The 17,061-nt window shown below is 46.3% G+C and overlaps 1 protein-coding gene across 1 annotated transcript in view; it reads right to left on the reverse strand.

Moving 5' to 3' along the window:
• LOC108719648 overlaps nucleotides 1-17,061 on the reverse strand; it is a 77,915-nt gene that overhangs the window by 21,312 nt on the left and 39,542 nt on the right. Inside the window, exons 2-4 of the mRNA XM_041568285.1 lie at nucleotides 6,906-7,013; nucleotides 6,398-6,499; nucleotides 4,362-5,921 (exon numbers count right to left, since the gene is read on the reverse strand). Of these exons, the coding sequence (XP_041424219.1) occupies nucleotides 4,362-5,921; nucleotides 6,398-6,499; nucleotides 6,906-7,013 (1,770 nt within the window). The remainder of the gene's footprint in view (nucleotides 1-4,361; nucleotides 5,922-6,397; nucleotides 6,500-6,905; nucleotides 7,014-17,061) is intronic.

Below are 17,061 nucleotides of genomic sequence, written 5' to 3' on the forward strand. Positions count from 1 at the left end.
CCGAGCGCCCATCTCCAATATGGCGCCTACGGAACGCGGCGAAAACACGCATGCGCATTGGCGCACAACTTAAAGGCGCGCGCCGGATCGCAGGTAAGCACAGATTGGCGTTTTTTCTCAACAAGCTGCAAACCATACCAGAGGAGGAGGAAATACCAAAACCTCTGCTGTGCCCCTGTATTCACCGTCCAGCCCAGGTGTAAGTCAAGCTGGCTAACTAAAAACGCAGGAGCAATCCTACTACATATATATATACATTATATATCTTACAAGATTACCTTTACTATCTTGCAGACTGTCTATCATGAGCAGACGCTCAGGCTTCAGGGGGTAAGTGCACCAATATGTTTCTTATCTCTTCTTATCTTCTACATTGTTTCTTTCTGCAGACACACACTTCCCTTAGGCTATGGCATATACCTTTGTAACACGTCATATTGGCTATATAAACAACTGCTGTAACCCTAATAAATCGGAACTTGCTTTGTAACACACGAGCCTACTGTGTCGTTCTTTGCAAGACCCCTGCGCAGTGTATCTGGAGGGGGTAATCAGATGGTTTCTGCCGTGCCAAGATGAACCGGTTCGCCTAGGGATAGCACCAGGATAGCACAGTGAAAGCCCGGGATTTCCCCTGTTCCTTTTAGAACATGAGCTCAGTTTTGGCCAAGTTGAGCTTGAGGGTGAGTTGGTTTATCCAGGAGAAGATACTACTAGTACTAGGCAGAGATCTGGGTCTGAACATCAGCAGTTAGTGAGGGGTGTCTAAATATATCTGGATGTCATCAGTGTACAGGTGATATTTAAAGGACCAGTAACATCAAAAAGTTTTACAAAAAAATTCGTTACAATACAACACAAAAAAAACATCAAGACCAATTAAAATTTAAAATAGCAAATCCTTTATTAAGATATAACTTACAGAAACTCCACTTCCTGTCTTCTACAGAAACTCCACTTCCTGTCTTCTACAGAAACTCCACTTCCTGTCTTCTACAGAAAGGGCGACCATCCATGCTGCTGTGCTTGATTGCTCTTCCCTGGCTCTTCACTGACAGCGTGTCGATCTCCTCCAGCTCTTCAGAAGGCCGCAGCGGTGTTATTATGCCTGTCCCCACTGTAACATAGCAGACCGCCAGCATACAAGGGTAACCCAGAACCCCCTGCCCCTGCATTATTTTAACCCTCCTGGCACCGAGAGGATTCCTTCTGCCTGCTGCTGTGGAGATGCGCAATCAATGTATGGGTTATTAAAGGGAGCTGCGTCTCTGCAGAACCTGCCTTCGGAAGGTGAACCAGCTGGCCGGCATGTTTGTGAACAGCAGGGCCCTGCCCAATGTTGTCCGGCTCTCTCCGCACATCCCCAAGGTGAACTGCTGCCTCAGCGAACTGCTGGCAATCACCTAGCAGCCTAGTTCCCTGTGCCGAGACTCTGCAGCTCCCGCCTCTCGTTTCCGGATTCCTCCAGAGCGGTTACATCAGTAACAAAACCAGAGTAATTCCGGCACCAAAAGGAGAGCCTTGCACACAATAAGGAAGCTTGAGCGGGGCAAAAGGCTGAGGATTGTATAACCTTCGCTCTGGAGGAATCGGGAAACGAGCGGTGGGAGTCTTGGTGCTGCTAGGTGATTGGAGCCATTGTGAAGGCAGCAGTTTGCCTTGGGGATGTGCGGAGAGAGCCGGACAACATTGGGCAGGGCCCTGCTGTTCACAAACATGCCGGCCAGCTGGTTCAACTTCCGAAGGCAGGTTCTGCAGAGATGCAGCCCCCTTTAATAACCCATACATTGATTGCGCGTCTCCCCACAGCAGCAGGCAGAAGGAATCCTCTCGGTGCCAGGAGGATTAAAATAATGCAGGGGCAGGGGGTTCTGGGTTACCCTTGTATGCTGGCGGTCTGCTATGTTACAGTGGGGACAGGCATAATAACACCGCTGTGGCCTTCTGAAGAGCTGGAGGAGATCGACACGCTGTCAGTGAAGAGCCAGGGAAGAGCAATCAAGCACAACAGGATGGATGGTCGCCCTTTCGCCGTTTCTGTAGAAGACAGGAAGTGGCGTTTCTGTAAGTTATATCTTAATAAAGGATTTGCTATTTTAAATTTTAATTTGTAATGATGTTTTTTTTTCGTTGTATTGTAACGGATTTTTTGATGTTACTGGTCCTTTAAGGAATAACCAATAGAGGAGAAAGCCCACAAGTCCATCGGGGGGAGCTGTGTGACTGGGGACAGATTAGACCCAGGAGAGTTCATTAAGGCTAATTATCACAGGCAACTTTTGCCTCACCAGAGGTTACGAGGGAGTGGGGTAACAAAGGTAATACCCTATAAAAGTGACCAGCAAAGGATGGAAGTAAATATCTATATAGTTTATGTGAAGAGAAACAAGTAACAAGCTGGGGAGCAGAGGAACGTGTGCCATTTGTAGCTTTTGTCTGGTCTTAGCCGAGGGTCTCCCTATAGTTGGACAGAATTTTTACCTTTAATAATAACCACTTTATTGGAGCCCCCCGTAGATCCTCTCTGACCTGTGTCTGTTACAAACGAGTGATGGACGTGCCCCCGTGATCCCCATTTCTTCTCAGCTCCCAAATAAACAAAATCTCTTCATACACAAACTGACCTATTACTTTTATTTATAATTAGCAAAATACAAAAAGGCTTTTTATCGAATAGAAAATGTGTTTGTCGGCTGAAGGAATCTTCTCTCCAGATCATCTCATATGAAATTCGGATAACGTGGGCTACGTATGGGCTCCTTGACATGATGGAGACTAGTGACATCCCCAGTGTAAGTGAAGCCGCCATCTTTCTCTCCAGTTCTTGTCTACAATGGTATCTTTCCCAGTTTCAGCCTGGGCTTGGACCTGCTCAGTCTTAAAGGATAAGTGAACCTTCAAAATAAGTGAATGTAACATTGATGAGGGGTGTATTCTAAGCACTTTTGTTATGTACATTCATTATTTATTTATTTTTAATTCCAAGATATTAAAAGAGAAGTCAACCTGTACGGGGAAAAAAACATCCCTCCTCTCCCATCCTACATGTTCCCTGAGCAAATGCCCCTAACTTGTTACTTACCCCTCCTTCCAGGTCCTCTGCTGAGAAGTTCACGGGCACCATCTTCTCCCGTGCGCTCTTCTTCCTGCTTTGACCGGCGTTTTTTGGCGATTGCGCAGTTATTGTTATTATTTATTATTATTAACATGTATTTATGTAGCGCCAACATATTGCGTAGCACTGTATTGGAGGCATTTGCCGGTACGGAGCTACTGCGCATTCGCCCGAAAGTCACGAAGTTTCCGTTATATTCTTCGGAAACTTTGTGACTTTCGGCGCAGTAGCTCCGGACCGGCAAATGCCTCCAACTGTGCATGCACCAAAAAACACCGCTCAAAGTAGGAAGAAGACCGCACGGGAGAAGATGGCGCCCGTGAACTTCGCAGCAGAGGACCTGGAAGGAGGGGTGAGTAACAAGTTAGGGGCATTTGCCCGGGGGGGGGGGGCAGGTAGGCCGGGGGGAGGAGGGAGGGGTCCTACACAGGGGAGGGGGAGGGTTTTTTCCCCGTACAGGTTGACTTCTCCTTTAAGGAATACATGTACTGTTAATATGAATGAATTTTGTTCCAACAGCGCCACCTGCTGGTCAGTTTCCCACCAGTCTGACCAGCAAGTAGTCAAGGAAGTTGTCAGGAGAAAGAAAGAGGCTGATGTTCTTCTGCTTAGGAATAAAATTAGAAACCTTTCTCACATCTTTCCTAAGCAGAAGAACATCAACCTCATTGAAAGAGATCTGGATAGATAGATAATGCTCATCTAACAATGTCCCCATGTAGGCAAAGGTTAATAATATATAGGGCCTGAATAAAGTCTGGTCGTTAAAGTGCTGTTTAGCTTATGTGTCTGTTACAAGTGACTGGAGGGTGTATTGCAACAGTCCTTGCCCAGAAGCACAATCGGATCTGTCCCCTTTAAATTGGGACTTAGTATTGTAATGCTCATCAAGAGTCAGAAATCACCGGATAGGCCAATCGTGGAATTCGATTTTGGCTGACTTAAAACCTAAAGTGAAATAAATATGAAAGGATGGAAGAATGGAGGATAATTCTTGTGTAATCTCTCTCCAGACCTTCTCCACGGCAAAGCAAAGCCCCCACAAACTGTCAGTCTGAATTCTCTAGTGTAACTGACATTCTCTCAGCAGCACATTATTTGTATGTAAATATCCCAATACCAAAGTGGGTGCCTATTTCTGATTGGCTCATAAGGGCATGTGTGTGATGTCAGGACGGCTACACCGTCTCTGTGCAGTTGGTCTCGCTTTGCCCTTTATGTTGCAGACATGTTTACTCACATAGTTATTTTGCGTGAGTTTTTTGGTGTCTCAGAAGGATACTCTTTTGAGAGAAGCATCCGCCACATTCTGTGCAGATAAAAGGTCTCTCTCCCGTGTGAACTCTCTGATGCCGGACAAGTATCCCGCTGGCAGAGAAGCATTTGCCGCATTCTGTACAGGTGAAGGGTTTCTCCCCGGTGTGGGTTTTCTGATGGCCCTGAAGGATGCTCTTCCGTGAGAAGCTCTTCCCGCATTCCGTGCAAGTGAAAGGTTTCTCCCCCGTGTGAACCATCTGATGGTTGCGAAGATCAGCTCTGATGGAAAAGCCTTTCCCACACGTGGAACATACGAAAGATCTCTCACCCGAGTGAATTTGCCAGTGCCTCAGAAGTTTGTTCTTTTCCGTGAACCGCCGCCCGCATTCTGTGCAAGAGAAAGGTTTATCCCCCGTGTGAGTTTTCTGATGCCCTTGAAGATTGCTCTTTCGTGCAAATCGCTTCCCGCATTCGGAGCAGGCGAATGGCTTCTCTCCTGTGTGGATGACTTGATGGGTCTGAAGATGAACCTTGAGAGAAAAGCTTCTCCCACATATGGTGCACGTGAACGGTTTCTCTCCCGTGTGAACTCTCCAGTGTTTGAGGAGTTTACTCTTTTCAGAAAAGCTTTTCCCACATTCGATACAGGTGAATGGTTTCTCTCCGGTGTGAATCATCTGGTGACTCATAAGGCTGATCTTGTGGAAAAAGCTTTTCCCGCATGTAGTGCAGATGTATGGTTTCACCCCTGAGTGGATTTTCCGGTGGCTGTAAATGTGGCTTTTCTGAGAAAAACTCTTCCCACAGTCCGTACATTTGTAAGGTTTATCTCCTGTGTGAGTTTGTTTGTGGATGTGAAGATAGTGCTTGCGAGAGAAGCTTTTCCCGCACTCTGTGCAGGTGTATGGTTTCTCCCCGGTGTGGATCATCTGATGGTTCATCAGGCTGCACTTATGAGAGAAGCTTTTCCCACAAATCACACATGAAAAACATTTTTCCCCTGTGTGAATTTTTTGGTGACTACTGAGGTGGCTCTTCTGAGAGAAGTATTTCCCGCATTCCGTGCACATGAAGGGTTTCTCCCCTGTGTGAATGGCCTGGTGTTTGACAAGCGTGATCTTCTGGGTAAAGTTCTTCCCGCATTCTGGGCACGTGAAGGGCTTTTCGCCGGTGTGAGTTTTCTGATGCCTTTGGAGGTGGGTCTTTTGAGAGAAGCATTTGCCACATTCTGGGCATGAGAAAGGTTTCTCCCCTGTGTGAGTCTTCTGGTAGTTGTGAGAAGCACAAAGGTGAGTGAGAAGATCAATACTGGCGCAGAAGCATTTGCCACATTTGCTGCAGATAAAGCCGGATCCTTTAGCACTTGCCGAGCCATTCTCAGCTCTTATTCCAGACTCTGCATTAGTCTCTTCTCTGTCTTCCGCCAGCCCAAGAATCACTTCACTCGCCTTCGACCACTCCTTTAATCTTTCCAACGGATCACCATGTTCCTCCTCTTGTGACCTCGGCAAGTCTCTCCATGTTCTGCTCTCATCAGACAAACGGCTGGCTAATAACGGAAAAGGCAGAGGGTTAGAAGTCAAATGAGAACGATATTCCAGGTGCATGATGGGACACTTACTAACATTATCTTTAAATCTGGCTCCTTTATTGGAGCTCCCTATAGATCTGATACTGTCCCTGTCTGTGTTTCAAATGAGTTGTGGGCGTGTCCTAATGGTCCCTGCCAGAAGCACAGAGGGAGGGGGACAGCCAATCACAAAGACAAAGACAGGCTTCAGTTCCCTATCAGGTCAGCCTAGCGCCATATATTATTCATTATTGCTACGTCAGTTAAACGTTTTAATTAAAAAAATGCCCGAATGGAAAAATAATATTCCCACACTGTGTGGCTGGAATTGATCCTTTTCCTGTGCCACGAATTTGACCCTTTTTCTTTTACACAATTTTCCCTAATCCTTCTTTCTTTCTCTCTCCAAGAAATTGGAGGCTCAAATACCTACAAACTGATACAGAATTATTTACCCTCAACTGCCAAACTTTCCACAGGGGTCAGATCCTCTTCAGACTCAGGTTCCTCTTCTTTTATCTTTATCTGTAATATTTCCAGTTCTTCTTCAGGGGAATCTGCCAGTAAGGAAGATACAGGGGTGAGTAAAGCTGGGAGTAAGGAAGAGACAGGGGCGAGTAAAGCTGGGAGTAAGGAAGAGACAGGGGTGAGTAAAGCTGGGAGTAAGGAAGAGACAGGGGCGAGTAAAGCTGGGAGTAAGGAAGAGACAGGGGTGAGTAAAGCTGGGAGTAAGGAAGAGACAGGGGCGAGTAAAGCTGGGAGTAAGGAAGAGACAGGGGCGAGTAAAGCTGGGAGTAAGGAAGAGACAGGGGCGAGTAAAGCTGGGAGTAAGGAAGAGACAGGGGTGAGTAAAGCTGGGAGTAAGGAAGGGGATTTGTGCAAATCTTTCTATAGAAGCAGAAGCTGCTCATTCATCTGCACCTAATGAGTCTCAGCTGTACCCACTGAATTCAAATAACTCACCGTCCCCAGAATCAGAATCTTTCTTGATTGTGTCCAGAGGATCCTCAGTGTCCGGCTCTTCATTCTCCCATTTCCCCTCTAACCTCCTTGTTTCCATCTCTGGAGAACCTGAAACTGTCATATCATGAGATTTCCAAAATTCATCACTTTTTGTAATGCATGGGGAAGTATGTGCCTTGGTGTTCATGTAACTAATCAGCCTCTTTGGTAGGCTTAACCCCCAGTCTCCCCTCTCTATCAGTCCCTGCAGCAGGATTAACCCCCAGTCTCCCCTCTCTATCAGTCCCTGCAGCAGGATTAACCCCCAGTCTCCCCTCTCTATCAGTCCCTGCAGCAGGATTAACCCCCAGTCTCCCCTCTCTATCAGTCCCTGCAGCAGGATTAAGCCCCAGTCTCCCCTCTCTATCAGTCCCTGCAGCAGGATTAACCCCCAGTCTCCCCTCTCTATCAGTCCCTGCAGCAGGATTAAGCCCCAGTCTCCCCTCTCTATCAGTCCCTGCAGCAGGATTAACCCCCAGTCTCCCCTCTCTATCAGTCCCTGCAGCAGGATTAACCCCCAGTCTCCCCTCTCTATCAGTCCCTGCAACAGGATTAACCCCCAGTCTCCCCTCTCTATCAGTCCCTGCAGCAGGATTAACCCCCAGTCTCCCCTCTCTATCAGTCCCTGCAGCAGGATTAACCCCCAGTCTCCCCTCTCTATCAGTCCCTGCAGCAGGATTAACCCCCAGTCTCCCCTCTCTATCAGTCCCTGCAGCAGGATTAACCCCCAGTCTCCCCTCTCTATCAGTCCCTGCAGCAGGATTAAGCCCCAGTCTCCCCTCTCTATCAGTCCCTGCAGCAGGATTAACCCCCAGTCTCCCCTCTCTATCAGTCCCTGCAGCAGGATTAAGCCCCAGTCTCCCCTCTCTATCAGTCCCTGCAGCAGGATTAACCCCCAGTCTCCCCTCTCTATCAGTCCCTGCAGCAGGATTAAGCCCCAGTCCCACAGACAGTACAGGAGGAGGAGGAGGAGGAGGAGGAGGAGGGAAAATGACTTACCCAGTAGATGAGGCTGGAGATGTGAGTACAGGGGATGGGAATGTCAGGGACACAGTAGAAGGGAGTTACAGGGAGCAGCAGGGGACAATTCCTCACATTCTCAGATCTCTATGTTGTTCTGTCTCAGATCGGGGTAATAGTGTTGATAACTTTCAGACCGCCCCTAGGGGAGGTACTTCCGTCCCCTGTAGATGATGTAAGAGGTTGAGTTGCTCCCAGGAGCTCAGGACCAATGAAAAAGCTGCTTTGGTTGCACAGTGGTGTCTGTTAGAAAGACGTGTGGCCATTTTATTGGTGGGCACGGTGGCTGGGTTGCTGTGAATTCTCAGATATAGAATAAAGACAAGACAGAGAGCATCATGGGATTGTGAGGCCACAGTGAATTCTGTGCCTGTGACGGCAAAAAACAGATTAAAAAAGACAAAGACCTTGTTTTAAAGACACAGTGTCTTGTTTGTCTTTGAGAGAAGGACATTGAGATATAAATACAGATACACTGGGCAGTAGAACAGGGAATTAAACAGATTGTCCTTCCTCCCCCTCTTGTGAGTCTCACGTCTGTGCCGGGAGTTGGGAGACTGACACTTTCACTGGGTGACAGTTATTATGGGGGAGGGGCGTTGGTGCAACTGTGGGAGGAGCAGTAGGACTGGGGGTGCCCAGAATCAGCCTGCACCCCCTCCTTCTTGCTGCTCCCACATCTGGGGGGGGGGGGTTAGTGACAATGAAACTGTGGCCCCCAATTTATTTTATTTGCAGGGGGAGGAAAAAAGCAACATTTTGCTACTGGGGAGCTGATTATTTATGGGAATTCCTTGTTTGAACTGACTCTCATGAGACATCGCCCCCCAGTGGACAAAGTATCAGCAGCCTAATGAAACACTTTGCTACTGACTTTAATTTATCAGCAAATCATGTGACATCCCCCTATCTTCTACAGAGGGTCTATGGGAAGCGTTTTGTTCAGCTGCATAAAAGATACCAAGTATTCCAGCAATGACTTCCACAATGAGACACAGTCTATTTCCACAAGCCGTCAGTATCTCAACTCCCAAGGACTGAACTGAATATTTTCATAATGAACTGAAATGTCCACTTTGCCCAGTGTGACCCTGTACGGGGGGTCATTTAGTTTCTACTATTTATTGTATGTACTGTATTTACTGTATGTGGCTGAAATGACAATAAAATCCACTTGACTTGATTAACACCCCCCCTCCTAATTCACTTTATGTTCTAGAAAAAGCTTTATTCAACCATTGGCCAATTATTTGTAGGTGCAGAAACATAGTAACATAGTAAATCAGGATGAAAAAAGACACACGTCCATCCATTTCAACATTAAGTCTATATATAACCTGCCTAACTGCCAGTTCATCCAGAGGAAGGCGAAAAACCCATCTGAAGTCTCTTCAATTTGCCTCAGAGGGGGAAAAATTCCTTCCTGACTCCAAAATGGGACCAGTCCCTGGATCAACTTGTACTATGAGCTCTCTCCCATATCCCTGTATTCCCTCACTTGCTAAACACCATCCAACCCCTTCTTATACCTATCTAATGTATCAGCCTGTACCCCTGATTCACTTCCCAGCTCTCCCTGTAACACCCCTTTCCCTCCTCTAATCTCATTGGCTCCCTCCTGTCTGCTGGGAGGAGCTACTGGTGAATAAAGCATCCGACCTTCCTTGTACCTATCTAATGTATCAGCCTGTACCCCTGATTCACTTCCCAGCTCTCCCTGTAACACCCCTTTCCCTCCTCTAATCTCATTGGCTCCCTCCTGTCTGCTGGGAGGAGCTACTGGTGAATAAAGCATCCGACCCTTCCTTGTACCTATCTAATGTATCAGCCTGTACCCCTGATTCACTTCCCAGCTCTCCCTGTAACACCCCTTTCCCCACCTCTAATCTCATTGCTCCCTCCTGTCTGCTGGGAGGAGCTACTGGTGAATAAAGCATCCGACCCTTCCTTGTACCTATCTAATGTATCAGCCTGTACCCCTGATTCACTTCCCAGCTCTCCCTGTAACACCCCTTTCCCACCTCTAATCTCATTGGCTCCCTCCTGTCTGCTGGGAGGAGCTACTGGTGAATAAGCATCCGACCCTTCCTTGTACCTATCTAATTTATCAGCCTGTACCCCTGATTCACTTCCCAGCTCTCCCTGTAACACCCCTTTCCTCCTCTAATCTCATTGGCTCCCTCCTGTCTGCTGGGAGGAGCTACTGGTGAATAAAGCATCCGACCCTTCCTTGTACCTATCTAATGTATCAGCCTGTACCCCTGATTCACTTCCCAGCTCTCCCTGTAACACCCCTTTCCCTCCTCTAATCTCATTGGCTCCCTCCTGTCTGCTGGGAGGAACTACTGGTGAATAAAGCATCCGACCCTTCCTTATACCTATCTAATGTATCAGCCTGTACCCCTGATTCACTTCCTAGCTCTCCCTGTAACACCCCTTTCCCTCCTCTAATCTCATTGGCTCCCTCCTGTCTGCTGGGAGGAGCTACTGGTGAATAAAGCATCCGACCCTTCCTTGTACCTATTTAATGTATCAGTCTGTACCACTGATTCACTTCCCAGCTCTCCCTGTAACACCCCTTTCCCTCCTCTAATCTCATTGGCTCCCTCCTGTCTGCTGGGAGGAGCTACTGGTGAATAAAGCATCCGACCCTTCCTTGTACCTATCTAATGTATCAGCCTGTACCCCTGATTCACTTCCCAGCTCTCCCTGTAACACCCCTTTCCCTCCTCTAATCTCATTGGCTCCCTCCTGTCTGCTGGGAGGAGCTACTGGTGAATAAAGCATCCGACCCTTCCTTGTACCTATCTAATGTATCAGCCTGTACCCCTGATTCACTTCCCAGCTCTCCCTGTAACACCCCTTTCCCTCCTCTAATCTCATTGGCTCCCTCCTGTCTGCTGGGAGGAGCTACTGGTGAATAAAGCATCCGACCCTTCCTTGTACCTATCTAATGTATCAGCCTGTACCACTGATTCACTTCCCAGCTCTCCCTGTAACACCCCTTTCCCTCCTCTAATCTCATTGGCTCCCTCCTTTCTGCTGGGAGGAGCTTCTGGTGAATAAAGCATCCGACCCTTCCTTGTACCTATCTAATGTATCAGCCTGTACCCCTGATTCACTTCCCAGCTCTCCCTGTAACACCCCTTTCCCTCCTCTAATCTCATTGGCTCCCTCCTGTCTGCTGGGAGGAGCTACTGGTGAATAAAGCATCCGACCCTTCCTTGTACCTATCTAATGTATCAACCTGTACCCCTGATTCACTTCCCAGCTCTCCCTGTAACACCCCTTTCCCTCCTCTAATCTCAATGGCTCCCTCCTGTCTGCTGGGAGGAGCTACTGGTGAATAAAGCATCCGACCCTTCCTTGTACCTATCTAATGTATCAGCCTGTACCCCTGATTCACTTCCCAGCTCTCCCTGTAACACCCCTTTCCCTCCTCTAATCTCATTGGCTCCCTCCTGTCTGCTGGGAGGAGCTACTGGTGAATAAAGCATCCGACCCTTCCTTGTACCTATCTAATGTATCAACCTGTACCCCTGATTCACTTCCCAGCTCTCCCTGTAACACCCCTTTCCCTCCTCTAATCTCAATGGCTCCCTCCTGTCTGCTGGGAGGAGCTACTGGTGAATAAAGCATCCGACCCTTCCTTGTACCTATCTAATGTATCAGCCTGTACCACTGATTCACTTCCCAGCTCTCCCTGTAACACCCCTTTCCCTCCTCTAATCTCATTGGCTCCCTCCTGTCTGCTGGGAGGAGCTACTGGTGAATAAAGCATCCGACCCTTCCTTGTACCTATCTAATGTATCAGCCTGTACCACTGATTCACTTCCCAGCTCTCCCTGTAACACCCCTTTCCCTCCTCTAATCTCATTGGCTCCCTCCTGTCTGCTGGGAGGAGCTACTGGTGAATAAAGCATCCGACCCTTCCTTGTACCTATCTAATGTATCAGCCTGTACCCCTGATTCACTTCCCAGCTCTCCCTGTAACACCCCTTTCCCTCCTCTAATCTCATTGGCTCCCTCCTGTCTGCTGGGAGGAGCTACTGGTGAATAACGCATCCGACCCTTCCTTATACCTATCTAATGTATCAGCCTGTACCCCAGATTCAGGGAGACAATTCCACATCTTCACAGCTCTCACTGTAACAAACCCCTTCCCAATATTTAGGCGGAACCTCTTTTCTTCTAATCGGAATGGGTGACCTTGTGTCAGCTGGAAAGACCTACTGGTAAATAAATCATTAGAGAGATTATTATATGATCCCCTTATATATTTATACATAGTTATCATATCACCCCTTAAGCGCCTCTTCTCCAGAGTGAACATCCCCAATTTGGCCAGTCTTTCCTCATAGCTAAGATTTTCTATTTGCATCAGGAGCTTCACCTCCTCCTCGTCACTTACATTAGGGGGTCTATAGCGACTCCTACAATTAATTTGCTGGACTCATTACAATTAGTGAAGAACTCCACCCATAAGACTTCTGCCCCCTCATTTTCTCACATCACCTCCTCCTTTATATTAGATTTAAATCCTGCCTAACAAACAGACATACCCCTCCTCCTTTTTTATTGCCCCTCTGAAACAAAGTATAGCCACTGATATTAACTGCCCAGTCATGTGACTCATTCAGCCAATCACACAGCTCTCCCATTTTACCAGTTAGACTCGTTGCATTTGTAAACATTCATTTAAAGTGGACCTGTCATCCAGACACAAAAATCTGTATAATAAAAGTCCTTTTCAAATTAAACATGAAATCGAATTTCTATTTTTTATTAAAGCATTCATAGCTGTTGTAAGCTCATTTAAAAATCTCAGCTGTCAATCAAATATTGTCTGCCCCTCCTCTATGCCTTAGGCAATTACTTTCACTTTCCATTCAGCACTTCCTACATGTCACTGCTCTCCCCACATTCCCCCCGTTCTCTTCACCATTTAATTGTGTAGCCAGGACATGGGGATGGACATCAGATCCCTCATTCTGGTGCACAAACAAGATTCTGAGATGATACAAGGCTTGTCTTAATAACAGTGTCCACAAAATGGCTCCTGTCTGCTTGTTATAATTATGAATTCCCAGACTGAAGGAAACAAGATTCAAATCATTTATATAGTGTAATTAAAGTTCATTTTGCTTGACTAATGTGATAAAATAGGATTTGGAATTTTTTTTTTGGGTGACGGGTCCCCTTTAATACTGGTCCCATATTGAACATATGACATGTGCTCCGCCCTATCCCTAACAGTATCCCCAGCCAAATCTCCTCCCCCATTTTCCCTTCTTTTTCCCCCAATATTTCATCTAACCTGTCTTCCACTGAATCTTTTACTGAACCCTTCCCCCACGCCTAGTTTAAAATCTCCTCCAACCCTCTAACCAACTTCTCTTCCAAAAAAACAGCTGCCCCATCATCATTGAGGTGCCCCCATCTCTAGCAAAGAGCCTGTAGCCGACTGAGAAATCAGCCCAGTTCTCCAAAAACCCAAAACCCTCCTCTCAGCCCCACATTAATCTCCCTACGCTCCCGCTGTCTCCTAAGGGTCAGGCCACACGAGCAGATTTGGGGAGATTAGTCACGCCAGCGACATCTCATCTTCGGGGCGACTAATCTCCCTGACCTTCCTTCAGCCAGCTAAAAAAATAGGGGAAGGCACTCACGCTGGGGCGACTAATCTCCCCGAAACTGCTCATGTGACCTGACCCTTAGCATTGCCAGTGGCACAGGGAATATCTCTGAGAAAATGACCTTGGAAGTCCTCGCCCTCAACTTTACACCTAGTTTTTTAAAAATCGCTCTTGAGGACTTCACATCTCCTCTAACTTTGTCATGTATGTATATATGTATGTGTGTGTGTACAGTATGTATTTGTGTGTATGTATTTATGTGTGTATGTACAGTATGTATTTGTATGTATGTACAGTATGTATGTGTACCCCAACTCCCGTGTCTCCACCAGTCATCAGTGGAACATTCAGATGTGTCTGACTCTACAGGTGTAGGATCTGTTACTCTACAACCCATTTTGCCAAAGGTTCTGAATTACAGGAAGGTGATCAATCTCCCATTTAAAGTTAAGCCTGAGCATGAGTCCCAGCCATAGTGTAGGGGGCATATATATATATATATATATAAGGAGGGCTTATGTACTTACCAATTGTCTCATATATGAATCCCTTCCTCCGCTGCACAACAGTGATCAGACATTATTACAGACATGGCGGCTTACATCACATCTAGTTACTAACTGTACTCACAGTCAGACCAAGCGCAATTTATTCATCTGAATTCCTCTGCATACGCTCCTATGATACTGGGCTTCTGAGTCAATTTGCAATTGGTTTCCATGTTTTATTTGTGGTTTTTCAGTTATTTCGCTTTTTATTGTTACCCCGGGCAAATGCCCCTAACGTTTTACTTACCCCTTGGTGCAGATTCAGGCATCGGAGTTCACGGGCGCCATCTTCTTCTCTTCGGAGCAAGACCGGCGGATCGGCGCATGCGCTGTTGAAGCAATTTTCTGTTTAGAGACCACTGCACATGCACCAAAACTCACAAAAATTGCCGAAACCAATTGATTACCGAAGCAGCTGAAGATGGCGCCCGTGAACTCCGATTCCTGTATCTGCACTGAGGGGTAAGTAAAACATTAGGGGCATTTGCCCGGGCTAACACTTAGGTTGGGGGGGAGGAGGGTCTATGTAGGGTAGGGGTTTTTTTTTTAAGTTTAGGGTTGAATTCTCCTTTAAAGCTGAACTTTCCATTAAGGGCACATGGGAGGAGCTTGCACTTATTTTTGCTCTTACAATTAGTGTCAGTAGGGCTCATTCACATTGTTATAGTTCTACTATACACACTCATACTCACTGATCCCTATACAAGCGACGGCATGATGGGGGGACAGGGAAGCACCTGCACTTGGTCACTTGAATTAGAAACGTTTATTACGTCAGTGGTGGACAAAACCCTCAGGATTCTCTCCTATGTGAACCCACTGGTGACTGAGCAGCACTTCTTTGTCACAGAAGCATCTCCCACTTGAACCTTGCTCTTTCCACGGTGGAACGGACGGCCATCTTGGATTTCCTTCACAAGCATTTAAACAGGGAGAGTGAGGGCTCCAAGCATGAAAGGGAGGAAAGACCAAAAACCCTCATTGCTACTGGTATTGTGCTTATGCAAGAGCAGGGGATGCTTTCAGTCTAATGATCTTACATGGCATGGACATTATTCAGTGATCTTCCCGGCATGCATGGAGTTTTGGTGTGAAAGATGAATGTGCCAGTGCAGTATAATCATAAATACAGAAGAATTGTGCTTAAAAAAAAATTTGTGTTTCTGGCTGATTTAGTGAATATTTCTGTAAAAACCCTCCTAGTCCCGCCCATCTGTCCCACTTGCTGCTGCCTCCTTTCCCAGGCTGTGCACTCAGCTCACTGCACTGTAGGACAGGAACCAATCAGCAGCTAGCAGGACCTGATAGGGAACTGAAGTCTGTCTGTGCTTGTGTGACAATACTTGTTTGCTTGAGTCAGCAGCAATCCCCCAATATGAATGCAGTACTGGGGGCACGTACCGTCAGTGGTCCATCCTCCACTATTAATCCAAAAAGAAGGTTTTCGTACAGCACCGGTAGATTAAAATGCCTTTATTGATACATTACATGGCAAACAGCCTGTATCAATAAAGGCATTCGAAAACCTTCTTTTTGTGCTTGTGTGACTGCAGGGCTGTGATTGGCTGTCCCCCTCCTACTGTGCTTCTGGCAGGGACACGCCCACCCCTCATTTGAAACACAGACAGGGACCAGAGAACATCTATAGGGAGCTCCAATAAAGGGGCCGTTTTTGAAGACATTATTGCCTACAAAATAAGGGCTTTTTCATTTATGCTGTATGTCCCCTTTAAAGTATAAGGAAACCTTTAAAATAAGTGAATATAAAACGGTTGTCAGGAGTAAGAAAGAGGCTGATGTTCTTCTGCTTAGGAAAGATGTGAGAAAGGTTTCTAATTGTTTTCCTAAGCAGAAGAACATCAGCCTCTTTCTTTCTCCTGACAACTTCCTTGACTACTTGCTGGTCAGACTGGTGGGAAACTGACCAGCAGGTGGCGCTGTTGTAACAAAATTCATTCCTATTAACAATACATGTATCCCTTAATATCTTGCAATCTAAAAATAAATAATGAATGTAAATTACAAAAGTGCTTAGAATAGCCCCCATGTCATTCCCTGTTGTACTTATCCTTTTAAGCATAACAAACACTAACAATATCTACTGTAAGAAAGGCCATTATTAATGCTTTTACAATAATAATAATAATAGAATAAGGTCTTTGGTTTTGGCTGCTAACAAATGGGGATGGGCAGAGGGGCAAAATGTCTAGAAATACCGTGCTCCACTGCCCCGAAATGTTCAATCAGCAGCAGTGCAGTAAATGTTATGGAGTCACATAAAGGGTTAATAGAATATATTAGCCATTGTTCTCAGGCAAAAGGAACATCTTTTATTCTGACAACAGTATCCAGATTTATGGGCAGGTGTCACTAAACCCTGTACTGCACCCATGAATTTAGTGGTTACATAAACTAAAATAAAATAAGAAATAGGATTATATTGAACTCATGCTTTCAATACAAACACCCACTTCATTATTAGGCCCATGGCACATACAGGGTGTTTTGAGGCTACAATTAGTGGAGATTTAGATGCCTGTCTGTGCACAAGGCCTAAGAACAGTAAGTTGCAGACACATTTTGGTTTTAGGCACCATTCTTTTTGGTCCAATAAGAAGTCGTTTGCCCATCCTCCAATACAGCACAGGTACAGACCAATGGAAATACTGCGGTTAGTCTTTGTGTTATAATTCCAAAGTATCTAGAATAAATCTCCCCTTAACTGACCTTCAGGCTGGACCCCCTTAGCTCATAACAAGGTTACAGATATATAGAAACATTGGGGTGTCACCCTGCTATAGTTCCAGGGGTACCCAGAGCACAAATAAGCACTCACCCCAAATCTCCCCCTAATTGGCCTTCAGACTGGGCCCCCTTAGCTCATAACAAGGTTACAGATATATAAAAACATTG

Source organism: Xenopus laevis, chromosome 6S (assembly GCF_017654675.1).
Source record: "Xenopus laevis strain J_2021 chromosome 6S, Xenopus_laevis_v10.1, whole genome shotgun sequence".
In the NCBI taxonomy this organism is placed as follows: Eukaryota; Metazoa; Chordata; class Amphibia; order Anura; family Pipidae; genus Xenopus; species Xenopus laevis.